The sequence below is a fragment of the Rhinolophus ferrumequinum genome, chromosome 21 (assembly GCF_004115265.2).
Source record: "Rhinolophus ferrumequinum isolate MPI-CBG mRhiFer1 chromosome 21, mRhiFer1_v1.p, whole genome shotgun sequence".
In the NCBI taxonomy this organism is placed as follows: domain Eukaryota; kingdom Metazoa; phylum Chordata; class Mammalia; order Chiroptera; family Rhinolophidae; genus Rhinolophus; species Rhinolophus ferrumequinum.
The window spans coordinates 3,027,166-3,053,843 of record NC_046304.1 but is presented as its reverse complement, the minus strand read 5'-3'; the positions used below and the strand labels follow the sequence as shown (position 1 = coordinate 3,053,843).

The 26,678-nt window shown below is 40.8% G+C and overlaps 1 protein-coding gene and 1 pseudogene across 3 annotated transcripts in view; both read right to left on the bottom strand.

Moving 5' to 3' along the window:
- Nucleotides 1-1,936: 1,936 nt before the first annotated feature.
- LOC117013166 (fatty acid-binding protein 5-like) lies at nt 1,937-3,607 on the bottom strand (annotated as a pseudogene).
- Nucleotides 3,608-5,597: 1,990 nt separating this feature from the next.
- SLC47A1 (solute carrier family 47 member 1) overlaps nt 5,598-26,678 on the bottom strand; it is a 52,433-nt gene continuing 31,352 nt past the window's right edge. For 2 of the 3 annotated variants that reach the window (XM_033090045.1, XM_033090042.1), the window contains 11 exons: nt 25,448-25,545; nt 25,059-25,156; nt 24,840-24,953; nt 24,689-24,756; nt 15,668-15,776; nt 15,475-15,550; nt 12,787-12,856; nt 12,397-12,529; nt 8,942-9,036; nt 8,104-8,176; nt 5,598-6,192 (listed from right to left, as the gene is read on the bottom strand). In XM_033090045.1, coding sequence (XP_032945936.1) covers nt 5,969-6,192; nt 8,104-8,176; nt 8,942-9,036; nt 12,397-12,529; nt 12,787-12,856; nt 15,475-15,550; nt 15,668-15,776; nt 24,689-24,756; nt 24,840-24,953; nt 25,059-25,156; nt 25,448-25,545 — 1,158 coding nt within the window. In that variant the 3' untranslated portion in view covers nt 5,598-5,968. The remainder of the gene's footprint in view (nt 6,193-8,103; nt 8,177-8,941; nt 9,037-12,396; nt 12,530-12,786; nt 12,857-15,474; nt 15,551-15,667; nt 15,777-24,688; nt 24,757-24,839; nt 24,954-25,058; nt 25,157-25,447; nt 25,546-26,678) is intronic. The other variant, XM_033090044.1, reaches the window with a different exon arrangement.

Sequence of the window (26,678 nt, the reverse complement as noted above, 5' to 3'; positions counted from 1 at the left end):
GCACCAGAGAGAAACAGATCCTGAAGGGGTGAAGGGGCCAGACCCCACAATGGCCTTGGCCCAAGCTAGGCTTCAATTATATTTTCCAGGCTCCTTTTTCTTCAAATAACCTGAACAATTGTCTCTTTCTTACCACCAAATAAGTCTAACTTAAAGCACATTAAAAGAGACAATGGAAACAAATTAATAAAATAATGGAAATACAAAAGACATATTATAGAATATTATGCAAATATTAAAAGGGAATGTGTATACCTATTTCATTCAATGTGTTTTCCAAAACACACTGTTTAATGGGAGGAAAATGTAATAAAACCATATGTAGATTTCAGAATTGCATGGGTGTGTAAATGTACATAGATTGAAGTATTTGTAGGATATTAGACAAAAAGTTAATAGAGGTAACTTTAGAGGGGGAGGGACTAAATTTTAGCGATTTTTTCACTTTTTTCAAATATTTTTCTAGATAAAATTTCTGTATATGTTTAACCTATATAATCTTTTAAAAAAGAATTAAAGTTTGGGAAGTAATGTGTTATTATGGAAATATACTTAATAATACAGAAAAATGTCCATTATACATTGATAGGTAGGGAAAGAAGTTAAAGACACAGTCTTTTTTGTTTAAAAAAACTATTATATGAATAAAAATGACTGAAATGGTGCAAAAAAAAGGTACAAAAAACTATTAAAAATATTCATAGTCTACACCATGCCAACCTAGAGCTAACTTTGGCCTAAGTTACATGAAGTCCTTTAGAGCCATGTTCAGCTTAGCCTGTAAAAACTATCTCAGGATGCCCTCAGGTACAAACTGCTGAGAAGCTGAGTGCAACAGCTCAGGAGACACCACATATGCTCAGTGCTGCACCTTCCCTGGGATATAACCCTATTCTCTCTCTCCCAGGCTTTGGGTTTGAAGGCAGATTCATCCATCATATATCCACCCATCTATCCATCCATCCATCCATCCATCCATCCATCCATCCATCCATCTACCATGCATCTCTCTTCCTCCCTCTCTCTCATTCTCTCTCTCTCTCTCTCTCTCTCTCTCTCTCTCTCTCTCTCTCTCTCTCTCTCTTTCATTTAACAAATTTCCAGGGACCCACTATATAGCAAGTACAATACTGAACCACAGGGATTCAAAGACTGAAAGGGTTCTAGCCATTATCCCTAAGGAGCTCAGTGTCTAGCAGGGAAACCACTGATTATAAATTGGGTGGACGAGACGGGAAACAGCGCCAGGAGTAAAAGACCTCGACAGAATCTGCCTCTCCTCTGATTATGCTAGCACACCAACTTAGAGCTGCCATTCCCGTGGCAGGCAATCAGGATGGAGAGAAACAATGTGGAGATAGGACGAAGAAGAATTCTGGCTTGAGTAGAGGGTAGTGTGTTTGGAAACAGTTCAGAGTGGAAAAAACTGATGAGCTTAGTTTTGGTCAAGCTGAGTTTGAGATGTCTGGGACATAACCAACATTTGAGTCTGACCCTCAGGAGAGAGATGTGGGCTTTCAACATCGGGGGGTGGGGGGAGACAGAAGCTATGGAGCAGATATACCTTGGTAGAAGGTAAGGCCAAGGGGCCTCTGAGGAGTAGGGGTTATCTCAGGGGCAGAAGAACATACACAGAGTGAGGACGAGCAGCCAGAGCAGTGGTGAGAACATCAGGAGCGCCTGCAATGGTGGTAGCCGAGGGAGTGTTGGGAGAGCAGGGAGAGGCCCAGTGCGTTAAGGACTTCGAAGTGGTCACCTTGTGGCATACATAGGAATGGAAATGCATCAATGGGTACTGAGTCAAGAGTGGGGTCAGGACAGGGAGCGCAAAGAACAATTTCAGGAATCTTGGCTTGAAAGAGAGGAGGTAGAGAGTTGGAGGTGGGGTTGTGGGTGAAGGAGGACAGTTTTAGGGTGGGAAACAGCAAACAGAAAAGAAAAAGGGAAACATGATCCCTGAGCAGATAGGACAGAATTAGTAAAGCCAATTCTCCTTGCATTTCTAGCTATCAGCAGCATAGTATGTGACAAATAAAAGGCAACAAAAAACATGGAGTGGACAGTCCTCTAGAGTGTCGCTAATATGAAAGGTAACTGACATAAAAGGTAAGTGGCGGAGGGTGGTCCTCACCTGAAACATTAGTGTGTCATAAGCAGACGCCAAGCCACATCCAATTGAAATCCCACTAACTTTCACAACCTGCAAAGAACAACAGACCAGGTACGGCAAGCATTCAGGTGAGGAGGTGAGAACAGTCACTGTCAAACAGCTCCCTTCAAACCAAGGAATGGTGACAAACATCTCTAAGAGCAATTGTACACTTAAGGCTCTTTATTTCAGACCAAATGAGTGCCCATATATATCCCTGTCAATTCTCAAACAAAAATGTACGTTTGAACGGATCACAATCACCTTGTGTCAAGCAGGGGAGCTTACAACTTAGTTTTTCTTTAACAACACAGTGTGTTACAACTTATATATTTAAAAGTTAAGTTGTGGCTAATATAAGGCGATGCCCTGATCTGCGACGTGCGTGTAACAATAATAACACTAACAGCAAACATTACCGAGCATGTGCTCTATGCAGGCACTGTCCCAAGCCCTTCACATACATAGTGTTACAATCACTAGTCCTGTTTTATGGGTCACCTTGAGCAAGTCACAGAAAGTTTAGGTCATTCCGATGGTAACGCGTGAGGATGAGCAGCCAGAGCAGTGGTGAGAACATCGGGAGCGTCTGCAATGGTGGTAGCCTAGGGAGTGTTGGGACAGCAGGGAGAGTCCAGTGCGCTAAGCACTTTGAAGTGGTCACCTGGTGGCATGCATAGGAATGGAAATGCATCAGTGGGTGCTGAGTCAAGAGTGCGGTCAGGACAGGGAGCGCAAAGAACTAAAACCCCCTGGCTTTAGTCTTCCAGTAAGAATTGAGATGAGTTGTTTTTTGTTGTTGTTTTGTTTTTGTTTGTTTGTTTTAGCATAAATACATTTATTAACAACCAAAGGGATGATCTTAATTAACCACTTGGAAATAGTTGCATGTAAAATGTTTGTGATAAAGATAACTGAATACAGTGATGAAAAAAAAAAAAAAAAGCATGGAGAGATTTGCTCATTGAACTGAGCCTGTTTACTTGCGCAGCTAATTCCTGTCCAGAAGGATGATGGAATTTTTACTCTACTTTTTCATAGACCGGAGTACAGTTGACATTGCTCATGACGCATTCCACCACTAGTTTCCCATTTTCCATTTTCTTGTTATTGTGCTTTCCTTGCCCATCCCATTCCTGATGTTGCACCAATGCGCCGTTGACAAAATTGCACACAGTCTGAGTTTTTCTGCCATCAGCTGTAGTTTCTTCAAAATTCTCTCCCAAGTTACATGAAAACTGCTGTTGTTTTCAACGTGCTCTCAGTTTTTACGGTGAGGTGTTTGCCATCAGAGGTGATGACACAGTCTGGTTTGGCCATGGCACCCATTTTTTGCACAGCCATTCCTACTCCTAATTCCTTCACGTGCTCATCAAAGCCTCTGCTCTCCACTAAGCGCCATCTTCCTACCAGCTGCTGAATGGAGGCCACGGTGGGCGTGGACTGCGTGTGCGGTGTGGGGAGCTAGGCTCAACGAGATGAGTTTTGTCTCATCCTCTCTCCCAGTCCTCACCCAGAGCCCTCGACAACCCAAGGCACAGATGGCAACCCACAGGTAAGGGTCAGAGCCGGTTTTGCAACAGAATGGAGGGAGGGGAGCTGAAGACCCTCATTTTCATCCTGGGTCTCACATTTAGCAGCTATGTCACCCCCAGGTGAGCTAACTTCTTGCCTGACCAAGACCACAAACTCTAGCCCCCAAGGGTCAGTGACAGACTACATACAGAGCCCCCAGGAGGCGCCCATGCCAAGACACCTGCTCTGACTTTCACCCCAGGGAAGTGTCAGAGTTAAAGCTTAAGAAACTCCTTGGCCTTCCAGAAAAAGAAAAAGATGACACATGTCAATTTCTGAGAAGTTTCGTATTTTTAAAAATGTCATATGAGCCATTTAGGGTGGGAGGCTGGTAAACTGACTGACTTTGCTTGGCTTGGGATGCTCTTCTTCCTCTGTGGCTTAAAGTCCATTTACAGTCAAGTCAGTTAGACAGAGACTGCTTTGATTAAAATCAACAAGGTTTTACCAAGCTGAACTCTGATGTCATACTTTCCCCTTACAATGGTTGACTGTATAATAAAAGATTATACAACAATTGCTACTAGGTATGTCAGAAAAATAAAATGTGCCAAAAGTTGGGTTATTCCAATATCCTTCCTTTGCACCTGCAGAGCATTTTGCTAGCATTTCTGGTAACATTTCTCCCTCTGCCTTGGTTTAGGGCTGTTTTAGAGTTTATTCCCCTGGGAGTGGGAGTGGGGGGGATGAACTCCTTACCCTACTAATTTGCTGCTGGTTGGATGTGCCTCCCTATCCGGAGGGTTGCTGCCAGGCCATGGGAAGAGAAGGTAGTGTGAGAAACCTCTAGAAAGCTAGGGTGTCCAGTGGGGAGGGAATGAAGAGGGGGTGTGCGGTCTCCCTAACAAAGAGCTGGAAGGTGGGGGGCATTGCTGGGGCCCAATCGAGAGGGCCATGTTCAGTGCAAGCCTTTATCTTCTCCTTGGAAAATGACCCTCCACTTACAGACCCACAAAGCATGAAGCACTGAGGGCAGAGATGCCTTAAGGTGGACTTGGCCAAAGTCTGCTCTTGGTTGTTTTTACTCACTGCAGCTAACTTTTCTGATATTGTCCATTATCTGTTCTTTCAGGGCAAAGGCCATGCCTAGTTTTTGTATCCATCCCAGCACCCTGCGTCCTTAATATCTACTCAGACTTACTGAGTTAACGGTGTGGACCTAGGCCTGGGAAGACTAAATCCAACTATGGTTACTACTTAATCTACAGCAGCTATTGAGACGTTGTACTCGGACTCTCCCTCTCAGAGGAATTTACCAATGGTTGTTTGGACTCCCACAGCTCCAAAGATTTCCCCAATTATTTTTGAAGGCCAGGGAGAAGGGAGCATTCATAAAATCTCTTTTTGAGATGCGCCCACACAAAACTACCTGTATATATACCATGTCTGCCACCAAAACCCCATTTCTTTTTAAAGACAAGAACAGGAGATAAATAAGGCCTGCCAGGACCCCAGTCTCCCCATTCCTCACTGCCTGTTTTCATTTCTGCTGCCTTCCAACTTTATAACCCCTTCTTTTTTCTATCAAAATAGGAAAGGGCCTGACTTTTTCCTTCAGTTAGCTTTTCAAACACTTTATTTCTCTCCATGGGATGCCTACCACAATAGAAAAATGAAATGCAATTCCCAGTGGAGCCTTAGCCTTCAGCTTCATCCCTCTTAGCCTCTGCCAATCCATGTCAGTCCAAAAGGATATTATGACAGGTCCTTAACAGGAAGCATGCTAATTGATGCCATTGGTCTCCTTAATAATGTCTCTCCCCTTTTAATTTATTAAGCATCTCCAGTGCCATGAGTGCCTGAAATTTGACCCCAAATGAATATTAACAAATGCTGTTTCGCATTGAATAATAATCTAAGGCACAAGAAAAGATATATTGTAACATATATTTTAAATAGTTCAGATAGTAACAATCCTTAAGCAGTCATCACATGGGTTTGTGTCTAAAAAACAGGAAGCAGAGTATCAAAGCCATAGATGGATGCAGTCAGTACACAGTAGTCCTTGGTTGAGACAGCGGTGGATGAATTATTATTCTAATGTTATCTTTAAGGCATTATCTTGGACTACAACATAGTATTTACCTTAGTTCCTTTTCCTCATTAGAAAATATATCTTTGAACTCTCAGTTCTTGAAGTCCATGGGCACAGTTGAATTACCTTAACAAAACAAATTCCCGCCTTTGGGTCTATGGATTATTTGTGAGCTCAAAAGTATCACTTGACCTGACTCTCTTGCCACATCACTGAATTCTGACATATACTCTCACTAAAATCCCCAGTAGCAAGATTGAAATGACCCCCAGGAGCAGGAAACCTCGCCGCAGCACCAACTGTCTCCCTGTCAACTTTGTCATGTCCCTTGGATGGACCCGAAGACCTTCTTGGTACATCTGCTGATCCATCTGGGCCTTGTCTTTTTTTTCAACATTTCTGGTTAAAATTTCTCCATGGTTTTCAGGATCCACTGAGGGGAGAAAAAAAATTAGTTAGCAGCTTAAAAGGATATTGTTTTTCCATCAGTATAAAAGATGTATAAATGTGATGTGTATATGTGCACTAGGTGAGAGAAAGTTTATTCAGAAGCAGTTGCTACATTAGATAAATAAAAGAAATTCTATCTCAGAGTGCCTCTCCATTCACTCACTCACACTGACTGGATCCTACTGTTGTAGGATCCTCCAGGGAGCTCTGCCTCATCACAACAACTAGAGAAGTGCAGTAGCTATCTAAGTTAAGATTTATCAGGGAAATTTTCAAGGGGCCAATGCCCATATAATCATTTCAGAAAGAAAATAAGGCCAATGGAGGAGAAAAATAACCTAAGAAATAATTCAAGGTCATTCACAGAACTGAAGAGAGATGTGAATCTTCATGCCAGGAGGTCTACTAAGTATCCAGCAGGATAGTGACTCAGACCTAGATTTGGTCTCAGAACACTTCAGAATAGTAAGAATAAGGAAAATATTCTAAAAGCTTCCAAGGAGAAAAATATAGGCAGATAACCTAATGGAGCAAGAGTAAGATTGGTATCAACTTCTTAATAAGCATAAGTGGATACTAGGAATGTTACAGTGCCTTCGTCCTGAGAGGGAAAAATTTTGAATAGAATAATATCTGCTCACACTTACACAATGCTTACTTTGAGTCAGGCACTGCTCTCAGCATTTCACATGAGTTAGCTCACTTAACTCTCACAATAATAGTATGAGGTAAGTACTATTATCCCAGCTTTGTAGATGGTAGATGGTAGAAAACTTGGACTAACCCCTTCTCTGCAGATACTTATGAAAGCTAGATAAAAAAAATGAAAAATATCATCTTGAAGGTGTCAGAGGGTTAACAGTGTAATGAAAAGTCACCAGGGCAAGCTGGAAACCCAGAGGAGTGAGCCAGGCTTTGGGGCCACTTTTGACCTGAGATTCTCCATCTGGGCCGAGCAGTGCTTTGGAGAGCTCAGCACCTACCAAAGTAAACCCCTTTGTACTTCAGGTTGAAACTCTGAAGGGCTGCATCCAAGAATTAAGGATGAACCAGAAGTAAACCAGCCCTTACACTGGTCACCTTGGGGTCAGCCAGGTAGTCTAGAAACCTCCATTTCTGAAATTACTCTGGACTGCTGGTAACCCTAAGTGTTCAACAGAAGCAAAGGAAAATCCTCTCTGTAGACAGACAACATCATCTTAGGCCTCAAATTACTTTGACAAAAATTTTCAAATACAAAGTCTGGTACACAATAATCAGACACATGGGCGACAACATGAATGAGAACTGGCAGAAACAACAGAATTGACCACTGACTGTAATTCATCCAATGTATGAGTTCAAAAGGGTTTTAGTTATAAAGGGGCAGGAGAATTAGTGTAAGTGCACAACTAACTGTCTCGGGAACTTGGAACCTAGGGGATTACTAAGTTGACAGAGGGAAAATGATTAACACATTTGCATGATGTTCACCAGAAGCAACAGTCAAAACACTAATCTGTTTAAAGCCTACGTGTGTTTGCCTGGTAAACGGGAACCCCATTGAAACAAACATACAAATGTCAGTTTCCAAGATACAGTCAAAGCACAGGATCACCACACATGAGAGAAGTCTGTGGTCTGCTTGTATAAGCACAATAAATTAACCAAGGAATTGGCTACTTGCAGCCTTTAATCATCCACAACAGTATGTTAATATATGCCAGTAGAGCAACAAACTTCAAGTCCATTTCCCTTCAATTGGGTGTTTCTTGACTTTATTGTTTGTTTCTGAAACATTATTGCCCTATTTAAATGGGAGCTCACAGCAGCAAATCTAGTTGTGTCCCACAAATGGCCTCTCCCGGACCACCTAGACAGTCCTGTTCCAAGAGTGAAGGCACTTATATCATACCTGGATAAAGTAGGTCCTGAGAGAGAGTTCCATCCTGGGGCATGTTTAGTTTCATATTGGCATGTACCTGGGCCTAGAAGATGAAATGCAAAGTAAATCCACAAGGCTTTACCATAGTATTGTTAACATATTTGTCTTGACTTCCCAGTTTATGAAAAGCCAAGCCATTTTCTTTAACTGACATGTAACATTGGAACTTCTCTAGTTCACAAGTATGGAATCATCCTTGGTAATGATTGATGTGGGGTTGGTGGGTGGGGGAAGTTTGGACAGAAAAGCACAAGATGAGGGGGAAGACTGGGACCAAGATCATTTAGAAATATCCCTTCTTTTTCCTTCATCTCTTTTATCTATCACCTATTTTTCAGACCCCACATTGACCTTAGAAAGTTGGAGAGAAAGATGCATACAAATAACAGAATATTTTGGGATCATAAAAAATTATCAGGATAAATTTGACAGCAGTCCACCTTTCTCTCCAGCTCCAAATCTTGTCCTGAAATTGGCTTTCAGGCACAAGGGCGGTCGGTAGCCTAGCATGGGATAAAAGGGGAAAGGAAACCCTTATTTTTCTATTCAATGAATAAACAAAGGGGAACGGATAAAGCAAGCGTCATCTGGCCCCTCACATCTGAATTAAATGCAGTTAAAACATAACAACAAAAACGTAGTATTCCTGACAAAAAGAGAAAAGAACCTTCTAAAATGAGAAAGAGAGAGAGAAAGAGAGAGAGAGAGAGAGAGAGAGAGAGAGAGAGAGAGAGAGAGATCACTAAAGCTGATTCTGTTTATTTTCTAAGAGAGGAAAGACTACTGGGACAGCAATGAGCATAGTTACCTGTTGACAGGCTTTTTCCCAATCTAGCCGAGCAATAAAGCCTAGGAAACACACAGCTTGACAGATCGTACAGATGATGATCCCTGACCACAGACCTAGAAGTGGAAATATTTAATAGAGGTTATTTCACGGGGAGACCAGCTGCCCTTGCGTAGTATATTTCTCATACCTCACTTCTGAGAATCTGCTTTCATGGCTGAGGTGGAGCCAGAGATCTCTATCCTGCTCTCTCCTTTGGTTTCCAGAAGGTTCTGGGAGTCCCAGTGCTCCCTGAGGCTACTTCTTGGGGTTTTGGATCTCAGAACAAATGTTCGGAATCATACTGCTTGGCTACTAAGTAAAGTGACAATTATAGGGAAATAAAATTTCCAGGACAAACAACCTCCTATTTCTAATAATACTATCAAACTACTGTGCCCTATTTTCCTCAAAAAAGTGGACTAACCTTTTAAATATGCAGAAGTCACCAGCCATCTAAAGTACTACAGCTGTCTCCCTGGAAGTTACCTGCAGGATCTTACTTGCTTCAAGTACAAACTTTGGGAACTCCCAGGGCAGGGTTATCTCAGAAAGATGATTACACAAAAGGAGAGGCTGAGCGGGAATGGAAGATGGGAAAAGCCTTGTGGATCTCAAAGCACCATACAAACTCTACCTAATAAACCCATACAAAAACAGAGGGAGACCCCAAGGGTTTTTTGTTGTTGTTGTTGTTTTGGTCAACAGTGAACTAACGACAAAATCAGAAATTCTAACAATAGCTGTGAGAGAATGAATATACAAACATACAAAGGTCCACCCCTGCCTTCCTTTTGTGGTGTTCACATACACCACACCCATGACCAGTGGGGAGACCCACAAAACACACGGCTCAAAAGGTTGTACCAGGCAGGAGGTGGGGTTGCAGAATGGCGGTGAAGGCGACATTGAGAGCACAGCTCTCAGGTCATCCCTATGTATTGCCCTCCGTGAATCCTGCCAATTGCATAGGCTAAGACAGTGGGCATTGCTCCAAAATGTGTGCAGCCACCACAATGCTCCCACAAATTCTGTAAGAGTCACACCAATCACATATATATACACATATGCTTTCTTTTTTAAATCCAGTGTTCCCAATCCAAACAAACTACAAGCTCACCCTATCCATCTTAAATGGAATATAAGCAGCTATCTTCAGCTGTAATTTGAAAGTTACGAATTAGATTTCCAGGAATTTCACTATACAATATTTAAAAGATTTCTGTTTGACTCATCCAAAGAACCCTAAAGCAGGATAATTCTCAGAATCCCCTCAGCAGGGCCCAGGAATTTGTGTATTTGAAAAGCCTCCCAGGGAATTATGGTGGCCATTATAATTTGCTGGAGCTGCCCATGAGAACCTGTGGCACTCTGATGCTCCTTTGGGAGTCATCCTGCAAACCCTACCAGAGGTGACATAATATTCAAAACGAGTTAGTACTATACTTTTTCCTAAGTGGTGGGCGGCAGGATTGACTGTAGTCTTCTCAGAGAGGTCTCACCTCCCCAGAGTCCCCAACACTATTTTTTTATTAAGATGTAAATGACATATAGCATTATAATCATTTCAGGCATACAACATAATGATTCAATATTTGTATATATAGTTGACCCTTGAACAACATGGGGGCTTAAGGCACAGACCGCCGTATAGTCAAAAATCTGCATATACTTTTGACTTTCCCAAAACCTAACTACAGCTGGCCCTTTGCATCCTTGGAAAATAGCATTTTCCATCTGCAGTTGGGAAACTGCTGTTGGGAATACGACAATACTGTTTTTAATCCATGATTAGTTGAATCCATGGATGCAAAATCTGTGGATATAAAGGGCCTACTGTGGTTATTGAAAAAAGTTCACATATAAATGAACCTGTGCAGTTCACATCTGTTGTTCAAGCGTCCAATGTATTGCGAAATGATCACCAATAAGTCTGGTTAAGATTCATCACCACACATAGTTATAACTGTTTTTCTTATGATGAAAACTTTTAAGATCTGCTCTTAGCAACTTTAAAATATACAATGTAGTATTATTAGCTATAGTCACCATGCTGTACATTGCATCCCCGTGACTTATTTATTTTATAACAGTAAGTTTGTACCCCAGTATTTCTTTTAAATGATTCTCAACTCCCTGTGCTTTGCACCTAGTAGGCATGCTTTATTAAATAAACTAATGGGCCTAGTACAGCACTTGGGACATAGATGCATCTATATTTTTAAGTGTGGATTCCTTTAATATTTTCCTTAGCTATGCAATTGCCAAATTTAAAATATGAGTAATGCCAGAAACTCAGCTAAATAATTTTCTGCACCATGATGCAAACCCAGTGAACTTTGCATTGGCAACTCCATTCTTTGAACATCTCATGTATTTTTCGTTAAAATATTATTGAACTTAAGAAAAATGTGCAACATCATGGGACACATGGAATTGGAAGCTCACTCTAGGTATCAGATGACTTCTAATCACTTCTGAGCCTGCCTAGTACTGATGGATGAAAACAAACCAGGCTTAAGTCAGTCACTACTTCACCCAAAGATAATTTGTTCAAATTTTAATACAATAATTTATTAACTGCCAATGTATTCTAAATTATTATTTTACAAATCAGAGCTGGGCAGTCATTTCTTTCCTTACTTTTTAAAAAATTAGCTCTGGTAATTTCAGATCCTGTGGATTAAGTTCTTTCCTCCAAATGTAGTAAGGTGATAAAAGTGTTCCATCCACCCCTGTCATCCTTCTGTGCTGTTCACACATCATACCCATGGCCTTGTGGGGAGACCCACAAGACACAGGGCTCAATAGGTTGTACCAGGTGGGAGGTGGAGGTTGCAGAATGGTGATGAAGGTGACATTGAGAGCACAGCTCTAGGGTCATCCCCTATGCATTGCCCTCTGTGAATTCTGCCAACTGCATGGGCTAAGACAATGGGAACTACAGACAAGTTCTGTAAGAATCACACAAAGGCTGTCCTACATCTTCCCCTTTCTCAACTCCAAACACTCCAGTATGGCCAGTTTATGATGGCCTCAGTCAGTCCTGCAGACTCACTCTCAGGGTCTCACCATATAAGTGCTGTCACCAAAGGACAGAGGTACATTTCTGAATGTTTTCTCAGCATTCCCTGCTGTTACCAACATTGAAGAAGTGAGCATTCAACAACATAGGACAGGGAGATAAATAGTAATGTCACGTTGCTCCACTTAAGTATGTCAGTGTGGAAGATGGCCCACCTGGGCGAGAGGAGCATGAAAATGCAGCTCTGAGTCCCTGGCTACCTCCTGCCCCCTCTTGCTGTCTCTGACAGGGCACAGAGTAATGTGGGACACCTCTGAAGTCCCACAGCTCTTGATAAAAGCCTATGTGCTCTGACAGTGATTTCTGGGGCCTGCAAATAAATCATTTCTACCTGCCCACAGTTAAAGCTTACCAATCACTCCCAGTCTGGTTGCAAACATCAGTGAAATCCCAATGGGGAGACCAATCACATAGTACCCAATGGCGTTGAAAATGGCTCCAACTTTCTGATTTCCACTTCCCCTCAGAATGCCACCACTTGTACACTGTAGACAGATAACATTCATCAGTGTGAACGGTGCTGATGCTTCTGAAAGACTCCAAATCCCTCACCTGTCCCATTCTAGGGGACTCTGACTTCAAATTTGTGATCAGTCGCCAGTGTTCTTGTAAAACAAGTATGAAAATACTCAGTATTACTTACCTACCCCCCACCCGCCCCTCTCCTCCATTTAAATTTACCATCATCAGAAGAAACACATAGATCATAAAAGTGCTTAAGGGAATAGTGCATAATACTTACAGCTAGACCTTCAAAGAGGTGGGAAACAGCATAAATGGGAACCACTTGAGCCACAAGAGCAATGATTTCTCTGTTAGGAAAATAAGGCACATGTGATCAGGAGGAGACAAACATTTGGAAAAGTGAACTCTGCAGTTCCCCAGTAATGGCATTTGGCTTCTGTGTGTAACTAAAGAGGCTCATGCCTTCTAGCCAACAGCCTATTCAGGGACAACCCGACCGTTTTGGGCCTGTAGAGGAAACCAACTCTACATTGTATCTCATGACTTTTAGAAAAAAAAGTATATAGTCCATTTGGTCAATGTAGACAGATAAATCAAATGATTTGGTTCTCCTCACCCCCCCTCCACAAAAACCAAATACAATTTCGACTATAGTGCCATCCTTCTTTTAACATGATTCCACATGTGTCTCATTGTGTGTCCGAATGAAGCACAAGAAAATAAGAGTTATGGTTCTCCCTATGGAACCAAGGTTGGCAAGTTCTAAAGGCCATAGATATAGTTTACAGAATTTTCCTTGTTTCCTAGAAATGGGCCCTAACCTCTAAAGCTGGAGACTTGGATTTTAATGCCTACACTGTAAGGGAGACTAGAAAAATGATGTCATTGACCAGGGGAGGCAAAAAATTCATAATACCCTTGAGTGATTAACAGATAAACCTAGAGATTGTCTGGCAATAAATATCTGTTCAATGAATTAATAAGAAATCCAACACTGAACAAGATGATTACTCCCCCCAAAATAAAGGACAGAAATACAGTTCTTTTATTCAAAATTAATTTTATTTTTTTGCGTAGGTAACACGCAAATGGTTAAAAGAAGTCAAACAATACGAAAAGGAAATTGAGGAAAATCTGCTTCCACTCCTTTCCCAGTCCTCCCATTATGACCACCAAGCCAACCAGGTAACAATTTTTGTCACTGTCTGTATTTGTGCAGTGTTCATGAAAATATAAGAAAATACAGATATATATTCTTAGTTTCTCCTTTTAGACTGTATTATTTCATATGATAGCATTCTCTACATGATAATCTGCATTTTTATTTTTCCACCTAATATATTACATTCACTTTTATACTCCATCGAACTATATTATTTTTAATGTGCTGCTGAATTCTGTCCACTAATTTTTTTTATTTTAAAATTGATATTAATAAGTGACATTGGTCTGTGACTTTTTTTATTGTGCAAACTTTGTCAGAGTTTAGTACCAATGTAATATTTGCTTCATAAACAGAATGTGGAAATTTTCCTTTTTCTGCTTGAAAGGTAAGATTTTTATAAAGTCTTCCTAAAGGACTTTATAAAAATTCCTCTGGGATTGGTGCTTTTTGAAATTTTTAAATATATTTTTTTTCTTATTTCATCTAAGGAAATCAGTCTTTTTAGAGCTTCTGTGCTTTCTAGGGTAAGTTCTGATAAATTGTTTTCCTAGAAAATTATTGATTCCTTCCAGATTTTAAAATTTACTTGCAAAAGTAGTGCAAAATAGTCTCTTATGTTTTAAAAAATTATTGTTTTTTAGTAATTTCCCCTTTTTTACTTTGCTTAGAGGTGCTCTCTCCCTTTTTTCTCTTTGACTAGGTTAGGTGTGTATGTCATTGTTAGAATCTATGTCATTGATTCTGCCATTTTCAGTTAATCCTGGCCAGCTTACAAATAATTTGATTTTGCAAGCTTTCTATGTATCCTAATTTCATCAAAGGTATAGTCTGTGAGCCTTTTGTTTTTCATTCGTGTTCCTGCTCTGCATGGTTTCCGGAAGTGGACAGATTCAGAAGCAAATGTTTACCATATTCCTACTGAAGCCATCAGTGCGGGATACACTTCTGATAAAGTGAATTCTGATTCCCTTTGAAGAAAATAAGAACAATTTCTGGTTGCCTTCCTACTCATTCTGAAGTGAGGGACAGTTAAACATATTATTTCCCCACTGCAAAATGGCTGAGGCTGAAAGATGACAACCTAACATCAGAAGTCAAAAGACAGATACAGGAAGAATGGACTGTGAAAGTAAGTTCTGTCCACTCCACCTGCTTTTTGAATCCATGGAAGTCAATTTACATTTTGTAACTGTTGATGAAATAATCCCAGATAAGAGGTGTCCCCACAATGTATCTACATAGTCAGAATGCACAAGCTAGCCTCACTGATAAAAGCAACAAAACCAACCAAACAGAATCTGCACAGTTAAAGGGATTCATCTTGCTTAAGATGTCTTCTTCAGTAATTAATCTGATAATGTGATTTTTAAAGACAGCTCATTGGTGAGATTTTAACTTCAATTCAGTTTGACAAATATATTATGCAAATACTACAAACCAGGTACTCTGGCAGATTCTGAGATGCCAAGGTGATTCTTGCCATTGGAACAAAAAATATATATATAACTGAAAATGTTATCAATGGTATCAAAAAGGAAGTTTCCTTCTTTAAAATACATGAGTATCCTGACCACCTGAAGCATATATCTCCACCAATGCCCATTAAATTGGCAGTTTAGATTATAAATTAGTTCCTATACCTAATCAGTTCTTCCCAGGTAACATCAGTGAGTTTCTGACATTGCAAATTATTCAGGAACCCTCTAAGATGCAACAACCCCAGGATGCCCAAGGTGAAAGCATCTGTTCAACCATTTCTTTACCACAGATTTCACATTTCAAGGAAATCTCATCACTCACCGATCAGTAGTGAAAATGTACCCCACAAGATCCTTACAGCTTAACAGCAGGACACAAAAGGTTACAGCACAGAGCTCTGGGGGTAAATGACAAAGAAAGAGCACAGTGAAAAAGGAGGTCTGTGAGGAACAGGGAACGGGGTTTTCTGGACACAGACTGCTTGGGCGAATCATTGACTAAAAAGTCTAAGCACCTGTGACCAGCACGGAGACTACTGAGGACCTCTTGGCCTGCTCAATGTGTCCGGCACCCAGCGCATTCCCAATCCGGACACTGGCAGCCACGCTGAAGCCTGTAGGTATCTAAAAGGAAAAGGAAACAGTGAGAGCATGGAACAGGGAAGCAGCCCTGCCTCTCGGCTCCATCCTGAACTTCACCATGCACCTTCACAAGGGAAGAGAAACCAGATAAATCATGCTTTTATCAGCCCATTGATAAAACTTGGTCCTAAAAGTTATGAGAAGTCTAATTTGCAACATCCCCTTGTCTAGCTGGGAGCCCCCAGGCTAACAAAGAACCTGGAACCCCAGGCTGTGATCCTTGTCACACACCTGGCTTTTCTACAGACAGAGCTTCCAACCTGTGCACTGGGAGGCTCTGCACAGTCACATTTGCCTTCTGGGTGTGGAAGGGTGGACTGCCAGGAGTCTATCTAGGTCTGTTCTGAAAGCCCATCAACGGATCAAGTTTAGAAGACAGAATCCTAAAATGGTGACCTTCCCCACCGCCACCTCCATCCTTCAAAAACGTTGGATAAAAAGAACTTAAGAAAACAGACACATACCAACCTGATAGCAATGCTACCCTTCTTGTGAGGGGATGGGTGGGGACAAAGCAGATACAGGAAAGCAGTATGGCACTGTGGTTAGGAACAGGAATTCTGAAGCCAGACTGCATGGGTTCAAATCCTGACTCAGCCACCCATCAGCTGTGTGACACTGAGCGGGTTTCTTACCCTCTTCACACCTCAGTTATCTGTAAAATGGATCTCGTAATAGTAGTAGCTACCTATTAGGGTTATTGTGGGGATTCAATGAGTCCATACATGCTAAATGCCTAGGATAGTGCCTCACACATAGTAATTGTTCAGTAAAGATCAGCCATTATTATTATCTAAAAATTTGTCACTTGAGAAATTAGTGTTAATTAAGAAAAAAGATTCATCACTTTTTTAACGTGAATTTTGGCTTATGATCAGTATCGCTAAAAGACAAGCTGTAGAAAATCTGATACACAGAATAAGGTGTATAAAAGAAATGGGAGACTGAGTCCCTAGTGGGAGCAAACACAGGAGTCACCCAACAAATTATTTATTAGTCACAAAAGGAAAGAGAGTAACTTGGTGGAGAAACCTGGCAGACAGTGCTTTAACCAAGCAATCAGTTAATGTCACCAATAATGGAACAAATCCACATCATGTGCCTCCGGATATGATGGACAAGAATGATATAGTGTCACTTCTGTGGTATTCCTGCCAAAAATGTAGAGGTAGAATGTGTTCATGAGGAAGTATCAGCTACAAAAATTTGAGGGAAAGTCTGTATATAATAGTTTCTATTCTTCTAAAAGATCAAGGTCAAGAAAAACAAAGAAAGGCTGAGGATCTGTTCTAGATTAAAGGACATTAAAGAGACAGGTCACCTTAATGCCAGCAGGAAAAAAGTTATAAAAGACATTATCAGAACAATGGGTGGTATTTGAATATGGACTGTGGCAATAGATAGATAGATAGATAGATAGATAGATAGATAGATAGATAGATAGATAGAGAGAGAGAGAGAGAGATAGATAGATAGATAGATAGATGATAGATAGGGTAAGCAAATGAGGTAAAATGTACACAATTTGTTAATATGAGTAAAGGGTAAAAATCTTTGGATTAGGGAGAAACATAAATATAAATTCCTATAAGCCTGTTGGAAAGCATATGGCAATATATGCAAAAGATTTAAAACTGTAATTAAATTTCACTTTTAGGGATTTATCTTAATGAAATAATCAAACATATATACAAAGATATTCATCCTAAGATGTTCATTGAAGTTTTATTAAAAATATTGAGGACATCATAGGAATGGCGGCAGTGAGGTGGTCTTCTTGAGGTCTCCTCCGGAACTCACCACAAATTGAACATCTATAACCCATCAAAGGACTCTTTGCTCATGACACAGAACAGCTAAGAGACTGGTACAAGGATTACTTGAAAGTGGGCAAATTGGGCGAGCAGGGGAAGAGGGAAGGGAGCAGAGTAGAGACCAAGGCAGCATCTGAGGCTGTGGAGACGCAGGGGTTCCCAGGACAGAACAGAGACCACAAGAGCCAGGAGGTGGGCTCTTTCCCTGCATCCTACAGCTGATCTCTCCTGCCCAGAGAGCAGCATATGCAGCATTTGAGGCAGTAACCTCAGCTGAGACCTCCAGCTGGGCCCTTGGTTGGACAAAGGACTTAAACACCATACCTGGGGCCCTCCCCCCACTCTCCCAATCCTACCCCCACCCTTCCAGAGACTCAAACTGGCTCCTGAACTGAGGAGTAGTGTCAGATTACAGAGGAGCAGTAGCACGTAGGATCTGGGAAGACACAGCTTGCAGCTCTGACCCAGGGAAGAGGCTGGGAACAGTGTGATACTGCTGGACTGGGAGAGAGAAGACTCCTTCATTCCCAGCCCCCACCTTTTCTAGCCTGCCTAGGGCAGGGCAATTACAACTGCGGAGACACTCCCAAGGGTCAGCAGTAGGCAGCAGATGTAGCTCTGGGCTTTCAGCAGCTCAGAAATCTCCCGCCCTACACACACACACACACACACACACACACACACACACACACACACGGAAGAAGTGCCCTAAGACTCAGGAGACCTCGGCACAGGGCTGGTTGTGTTACTTTCAGTGCGCATATGTGCAGGCAAGAGCAGAAACTGCACTGACTTTGTAAAAACTACCATCCAGACCTCATAGCCCCACTCATCTAAAACTGAAATCCCAGTGTCACTCTGGGCACCAGGTGACCGGCTCTGCCTGCACAAGACGCAGAGGACTCTTTGGTACAACAGAGAACAACCTGGAGATGACTTGATGGGCTTAAGCCAAGACTGGTGCTGCTTTTTTTTGTTTTGTTTTATTTTTGCATTTTTGATATTTTTGCCTGTGTTGAGTGTGGGTTATCGGTTGTTTTTACATGTGAGTGTATTTGTTTTATCTTTGTTGTTGTTGTTGTTGTGCTTGGTGATTTGCTCTGTTCTGAAATTGCCAGGGCCCAGCTCAAGAGGCACAAGATTTAACACACCCAGAGGCCAACACCAGACCAAACCAGAGTATTACCAGATTTGACCTACAAGTGACACACCCAGAGGGAATTCTCTACAAGCACAAGAGGCCATAGGGGCCAAGCCTCATTTGAGCGGTCAATCTTCATGCAGCAGAACATCCACTGTGGGCAGAGCCAAGTCTCACAACTAGTCAGCCTAGGAGTCGATCCCAACTACTCACAAGCCAAAAGCAATTAAAGATCAACTTTAACAGGACAAAATACACAACACAGAGTCACCTTTGGAGCACATGCACAGGAAAAGAAGGAAGTGGTGCAAGTCAAATAGAAAGGACACATACTACATAAGATAACCCAGCAAAAACCAAGAACCCTAGGGGATCTACCTAGCAATACATTGAAGCAAACACAGAGAGTCAGCCAGAATGGGGAAACAAAGAAACATGTCCCAAATAAAAGAACCGAAGAAAAGTCCAGAATTGGAACCAAATGAAATAGAGGTAACCAACCTATCAGAGACAGAGTTCAGAACACTGATGATAAGAATGTTTAAGGAGCTTAGTGACGACATAAAGAAGGATAGAGAAATCATAATGAACAACCATTTAGAACTAAAGAATACAATAACTGAAATAAAGAACACACTTAAAGGAATTACCAGCAGGCTAGACGAAGCAGAGGACTGAATCAGCAACTTAGAAGACAAGTTAGCAGAGATCACCCAAACGGAACAACAAAAAGAAAAACAAATAAAAAACAATGAAAATGGTTTAAAAGACCTCTGGGATAACATCAAGTGCAACAACATGCGCATCATAGGAATACCAGGAGGTGAAGAGAGGAAGCAAGGGATCAAGAACATATTTGAAGTAATAATGTCCGAAAACTTCCCTAATCTGGTGAAGGAAACTGACATACAAGCCCAGGAAGTGCAGAGAGTTCCAACCAGGATAAACCCAAACAGGTCCACACCAAGACACATTATAGTTAAAACGGTAAATGTTAAAGACAAAGAGAGAATCCTAAAAGCAGCAAGAGAAAGACAGCGGGTTACATACAAGGGAACTCCTATAAGACTATCAAATGACTTTTCTGCAGAAACATCGCAAGCCAGGAGGGAGTGGCAGGAGGTACACAAAGTGATGGAAAACAAAGGCCTACAACCTAGATTGCTTTATCCAGCAAGGCTATCATTTAAAATTGAAGGAGAGATAAAGAGCTTCCCAGAAAAGAATAAGCTAAAGGAATTTATTACCACCAAGCCAGCATTGTAGGAAATATTAAAAGGGCTTCTATAAACAGAAGAAAGATGAAAACAATCTAACTACAAATTTAAAAAATGGCAATAACTATGTACCTATCAATAATAACTTAAAATATAAATGGATTAAATGCTCCAATCAAAAGACATAGGGTGGCTGAATGGATAAGAAAACAAGACCGATGCTTTATGTTGTCTGCAAGAGACCCATCTCAGATAAAAAAATTTTAAGAAATTACTATGAGCAACTATATGCCAACAAATTAGACAATCGGGAAGAAATGACAATTTTCTAGAAGCATACAACCTTCCAAGGCTAAGTTATGAAGAAACGGAAAATCTGAATAGACTGATTACCATCAGGGAAATTGAATCAGTAATCAACAAGCTCCCAACAAACAAAAGCCGTGGACCAGATGGCTTTACAGGTGAATTTTACAAAACATTGAAAAAAGAATTATCACCTATTCTCCTCAAGCTATTCCAAAAAATCCAGAAGGAGGGAAGGCTCCAAACACGTTTTATGAGGCCACTATTACCCTGATCCCAAAATCAGACAAAGACACTACAGAAAAAGAAAACTACAGGCTGTCCCTAAAGAACACAGATACAAAAATCCTGAACAAAATATTAGCAAATAGAATTCAGCAATACATTAAAAAAATCATACACCATGATCAAGTGGGATTCATTCTTGGTATGCAAGATTGGTTCAACATTCGCAAATCAATTAATGTGATACACCATATTAACAAAATGAAAAATAAAATCATATGATCATATCAATAGATGCAGAAAAAGCTTTTGAGAAAATCCAGCAGCCATTTATGATAAAAACTCTTAAAGTGGGAATAGAGGGACCATATCTCAACATAATAAAGGCCATATATGACAAACCCACAGCTAACATCATACTCAATGGGGAAAAGCTAAAACCGTTCCCCTTAAGATCAGGAACAAGGCAAGGTTGCCCACTTTCTCCACTTCTATTCAACATAGTGCTGGAAGTTCTAGCCACAGCAATCAGACAAGAAAAAGAAATAAAAGGCATCCAAATTGGTAAGGAGGAAGTAAAATTGTCATTACATGCAGATGACATGGTACTATATAGAGAGAACCCTAAAGACTCCACCAAAAGACTGTTAGAACTGATAAATGGATTTAGTAAAGTAGCAGGATACAAAATTAATACTCAGAAATCAGTTGCATTTATATATACCAATAATAAATTATCAGAAGGAGAAATTAAGAAAACAGTCCCATTTACAATTGCTTCAAAGACTATAAAATACCTGGGAATAAATTTAACCAAAGAAGTAAAAGACCTGTACTCAGAAAAGTATAAGACACTGAAGAGAAAAATTAAAGATACAAATAGATGGAAACACATACCATGTTCATGGATAGGAAGAATTAATATAGTTAAAATGTCCATACTGCCTAAGGCAATATACAGATTCAACGCAATTCCTATCAAACTACCAAGGACATTTTTCACAGAAATAGAACATATAATCCTAAAATTTATATGGAACCATAAAAGACCCCAGATAGCTTTGGCAATCTTGAGAAATAAGAACAAAGTGGGAGGTATAACGATACCTGACATCAAATTATACTACAAGGCTACAGTAATCAAAACAGCATGGTACTGGCATAAAAACAGACACATAGATCAATGGAACAGAATAGAGAGCCCAGAAATAAATCCATGCCTATATGGTCATTTAATCTACGACAATGGAAGCAAGAACTTATGGTGGGGTAAAGACAGTCTAGTCAATAAATGATGCTGGGAAACCTGGACAAATTCATGCAAAAAAATGAAGTCGGACCACCTCCTTACACCATATACAAGAAAAAATTCAAAACGGATTAAGACTTTAATGTAAGATCTGAAACCAAAAAATTCCTAGAATAAAATATAGGAAGAAAGTTTACAGACATTACCCAGAGTAAGATGTTTACTGATATATCCCCTCGGGCAAGGAAAGTAAGAGAAAAAATAAACATGTGGGATTACATCAAACTAAAAAGTTTTTCACAGCAAAGGAAACCATCAATAAATCAATAAAACAAAAAGGGATCCTACTGAATGGGAGAAGATATTTGCCAATGATATATCCAATAAGGGGTTAATATCTCAAATTTATAAAAAAACTCACTCAACTCAACTCCAGATAAACAAACAACCCAATTGAAAAAAGGGCAGAGAACATGAAGAGACATTTTTCTGAAGAGGACATACAGATGGCAAACAGACATAAGAAAAAAATGCTCAACCTCACTAATCATTAGAAAAATGCAAATAACCACAATGAGATACCACCTCACCCCAGTCAAAATGGCTACCATCAATAAATCAACAAACAGCAAGTGATGGCGAGGATGCAGAGAAAAGGGAACCCTTATGCATTGTTGGTGGGATTGCAGATTGGTGCAGCCACTGTTGAAAACAGTATGGAAGTATCTCAAAAATCTGAAAATGGAACTACCTTATGACCCAGCAGTTCCATTCCTAGGTATCTATCTTGAGAAATCCCAAACTCTAATTCAAAAAAATGTATGTACTCCTATGTTTATTGCAGCACTATACATAATAGCCAAGACATGGAAACAACCGAAATGCCCATCAGTAGACGACTGGATTAAGAAAGTGTGGTATATTTATACAATGGAGTATTACGCAGCCATAAAGAAGAATGAAATCTTACCATTTGCAATAATATAGATGAACCTAGAGAACATTATGTTAAGTGAAATAAGTCAGACAAAGACAAATACCATATGATCTCACTTATATGTGGAATCTAAAGAAAAGAATAAATAAATGAACTAATCAGAAACAGTCTCAGAGACATAGAGGAAAAGCTGAGGGTTGCTAGATGGGGGGGATAAGAGGGAAAGTGAGGGGATTAGAAAGCACAGTTGGTAACCACAAGGTTGCCAAGGGGATATGAAAGCCAATTTGGGGAATGTAATCAATAATGTTGTAAAGATTTTGTAGGGTATCCAATGGACACTTGTCTTATTAGGGAGACCACCTCAGGGATTATGTAGATGCCTGATCACTGCACTATACACCTGAAGCTGAAGCTGAACAATAATGAATGTCAACTGCAATTTTAGATAGATAGATAGATAGATAGATAGATAGATAGATAGATAGATAGATAGATAGATAGACATAGATATATATAGTTACAAGAAGTGGAGTACAGCATTAGGAATAGAGACAGTGGAAATATAATAATGGCTGTATGTGATGTCAGAGGGGTAGTAGATTGGGGAAGCGGGGTTATCACTTTGTGAGGGATATAAATGATAAATGTCTAACTGTTACACTGTTTTGTACACCTGAAACTAATGATAATAAAAAAAAGTTTAAAAAGATATTGAAACATTGGAAACTAACTACTCAACAGCAGGAGATTGATCTCAAAATTATACTGCATACAATGGAATACTATGTACCATTAAGTATTTTGAGTTAGATATAGCTACTGAATTTACTGAAATATAAACTATATATAAATATAAAAAGTATTGAAGTAACAAATATAAGGTAAAAAATTCTACTGAGAATAGAACAAAAAATGCATAGGTACTCAAGAGAATGATTCTTAAAAAAAAAAAAAAAAAACCAGAAAAGCGTATCTATGTACTTTTAAAACATAAGTAATCTGGAGAGCGGGTGTCTAAGCACTACTACTACAAACAACGCCGAAGGGCATGCGCTAGCTTTAGTCGCTTTCCACATTACATACTCCCTTTCTATTCCATCTTTCATTTTATATTTCGAAAGTGGCACTTGCTAAGTTGGGGGAAGGTGACAGTGAAATTTTGTGCAGTTTTCTAAAAATTATCTAGTCTTCCTTTAGCCTTAGCAAGCTATGAAATATGAAGGCCTTAATTTTGTACAATACACTTTTATTTGTATTCTTAAAAAAATAATAATAAAGCGGCACTTACTAGAGAAGAAAGCCCCTCAGAATTTCCAGTTGATGTTTTCAGTAAAACAAAGTCAAAGGAAAGGCGCTAACAACTGGGGTTCTTCTCTAACATATCAAAATTTCCTTCCTTTTCAAGGCTGAATATATTTCATCATATGGATAGACCACGTTTTGTTTATCCATTCATTCGTGGATGGACACTTGGGTTGTTTCCACCTTTTCACTATTGTAAATAATGCTGCTATGACCATGGGGGTACAAATATCTGCTTGAGACCTTGTTTTCAATTATTTTATGTCTAACCTAGGAGTGGTCACATCAAGTTTTAAGAGGCATCAGACCCAGGCAGGAGCAGAGCTTGGTGAGACACAAGGAGCTTGGCCCTTGTTGACATACACCCAGCGCCATCATCCTTTGTACCCCCACCCTGCCCCCAAGTCATTTGTGTTGTGACAACTATTTGGCAAGTATGGCAATGAAATGAAATCTTTCAGATTTGTTAGGGGATGGAGGACTAGCAGTGAACAAGTCATTTAGAGCTTCTCCCCAACCCTATTCAGCTCACAGGAAGACCCCACCAAACCAAAAGGACCCTCCAGGCTCTAGGAGGAAATTTTACTTTCATGAACCATTTCACAAATTATAACTGAATGTTATGAACAGCTATGCTCATCTTGGGACTCTTTCAAGAGACACATCTAGCACCTCCACATGACTCGTCTCAGACACTCACCATGAACACAACAGCGGCCAGTTCATAGACGATGGACTGGGCCCCCAACTCCACCATGCCGAGAATACCTGGGGAAGAGAGACAGCTGATGCCATGCTCCTGGCCAGGCCCCCATCCTTTTACCAGCCATCACCATCTGTCCCGCACTGACCACTCAGGAAGCTTCCGATCTCGTAGGCCCACCACTCAATACACAGCATGAGCATGCTGGGGATGGCCAGCTGGAAGAAAGAGCCCCAGTCCTGCAGGCACTCAAGAGACCACCCTGCAGGTGGGACACAGACAATTTTACAGCACATCCAGCCATCAGACCAAGTTTAACCCAAGACAAAACCCATGTCCAAGTTGGAAAATAAAAAGCAGCATTTACCTTCCCAGGTAGCTTGATGCAGTTTCTTCCAGAGGATGTAGAGAAAGAGGAGCAGAGCCAGGGAGAACTGGGAAATTGCATTTGCCAGCGCTGAACCCCTGGGAAGAAGGATGCCAGTGAGGGCAAATGCCTGTCCTCCACCCTCTCCCAGCCTCAGATAGCAGGTGAGCACTCATCCCTGGCTGGGACGTCTGCAGCATGCCCTGAGGTCATCTTCTTTCCAGAGCAGTATTACTCTCTATCCCCGAACATGTTTCCCAGAGTGGTCCAAGGAGGAGATAACATATGGACACAATGACCAGGTAAAGGTCTCACTCTCTTCCACCCCCGCTGGAAAAGCCACAGGCAGGTCTTTCCTTTTCCCTGGCCCAAGAATTGATTGGACTCACATCACTCCAAGATGCAGTTGATGGAGAAACAGGTAGTTGATGAGGGCATTGACAAGGTTGGCTGCTACTCCAGTTAATATCTGGGGCAGTACGATTCCCTAAAATGAGGAAAGACCATGCCCTGCTGGAGATCAGTGGAACAAGACTGCCGCTTTCTACCCAAAAACACATTAGGTTCTACGTGGCCTGCATGTCAAGCTGTCACAGGCAAGCCAGAGGTCCTAGCTGTGGATGTCCCATCCTTGCTGCTCTTACCTTCCCACCCTCCCATCCCCTCCTATTCCTCCTCCTCTCTGAAGCATGAAGGGCATTGTTTTTGTCATGGAAAGACATGGGCAGGTGATGAGAAGGCAGTAGAGAGAAAAGAGAAATGGCTCATCCACAAGAGTACAACGTCCGGCAAGGATTAAAAAGTAAAAACAAGTTAGTTTCCACATGGTTCAGTTGGTGAAAGTACACTTTCTCAACCAAAATTGAAATTTGGAAAATTAACCTAAAAAGTGCTATGCTACTAGAGTGTGGAATGGACTCCATCACACCTGGCTCTGCTCATAAGTGCAGGGGCAGAAACATCCAGTCTTATTTGCCATCTCAAACTAAGACTTAAGGCGTGAGAGTAAAATGACATAGGACTAAAGAAGTAAAAAGCTGTCCTGCTATGTATCAGGATAGAATAACACATAGTTAAAGCTAGCTGGGAAGTTAGCGGGAAACACTATTTCTCCCAACCGTAGTGTCATCTCAACCTCTTCTTTGAATAACTACTGATTTCTTTTTCTCTGAGAAACTTGGTTCTCTAAAATCACAGACTGTAAGAAATCTTGCTGTTTGAAATTATATCAGTAAAAATAAAACTTCCTACTCTTGCCTGGAGCATTGAAGTCACTTCCATACAAAAAAGGTAGCCTCAAGTTCCAACACAGAGGCAGAGCTCCACATGAACTCCTGGACACAGCACTTGACATCTATCTAAGCTTTGCAGTTCCCAAGGAGAGAGGACTTGGGTGAAGACAGTGCCGACCGACCTGGTGTCGATCCCTTTACTCACAGCCTGCTTTGCTCTGAGCCTACCGAAGTGTGACTTCTTTTGGGTTTCATCTGAACCCCGTCCTTCAGCATCTTATAATAATAACCTTCCCCCCTTTGTTTGGTGAGAACTCAAGGCCCCTCTGATCTCTTAATTCTATAGGTTGATAAACCCGACTGCTGGACTGCAGGTTTGTTTCTGGTG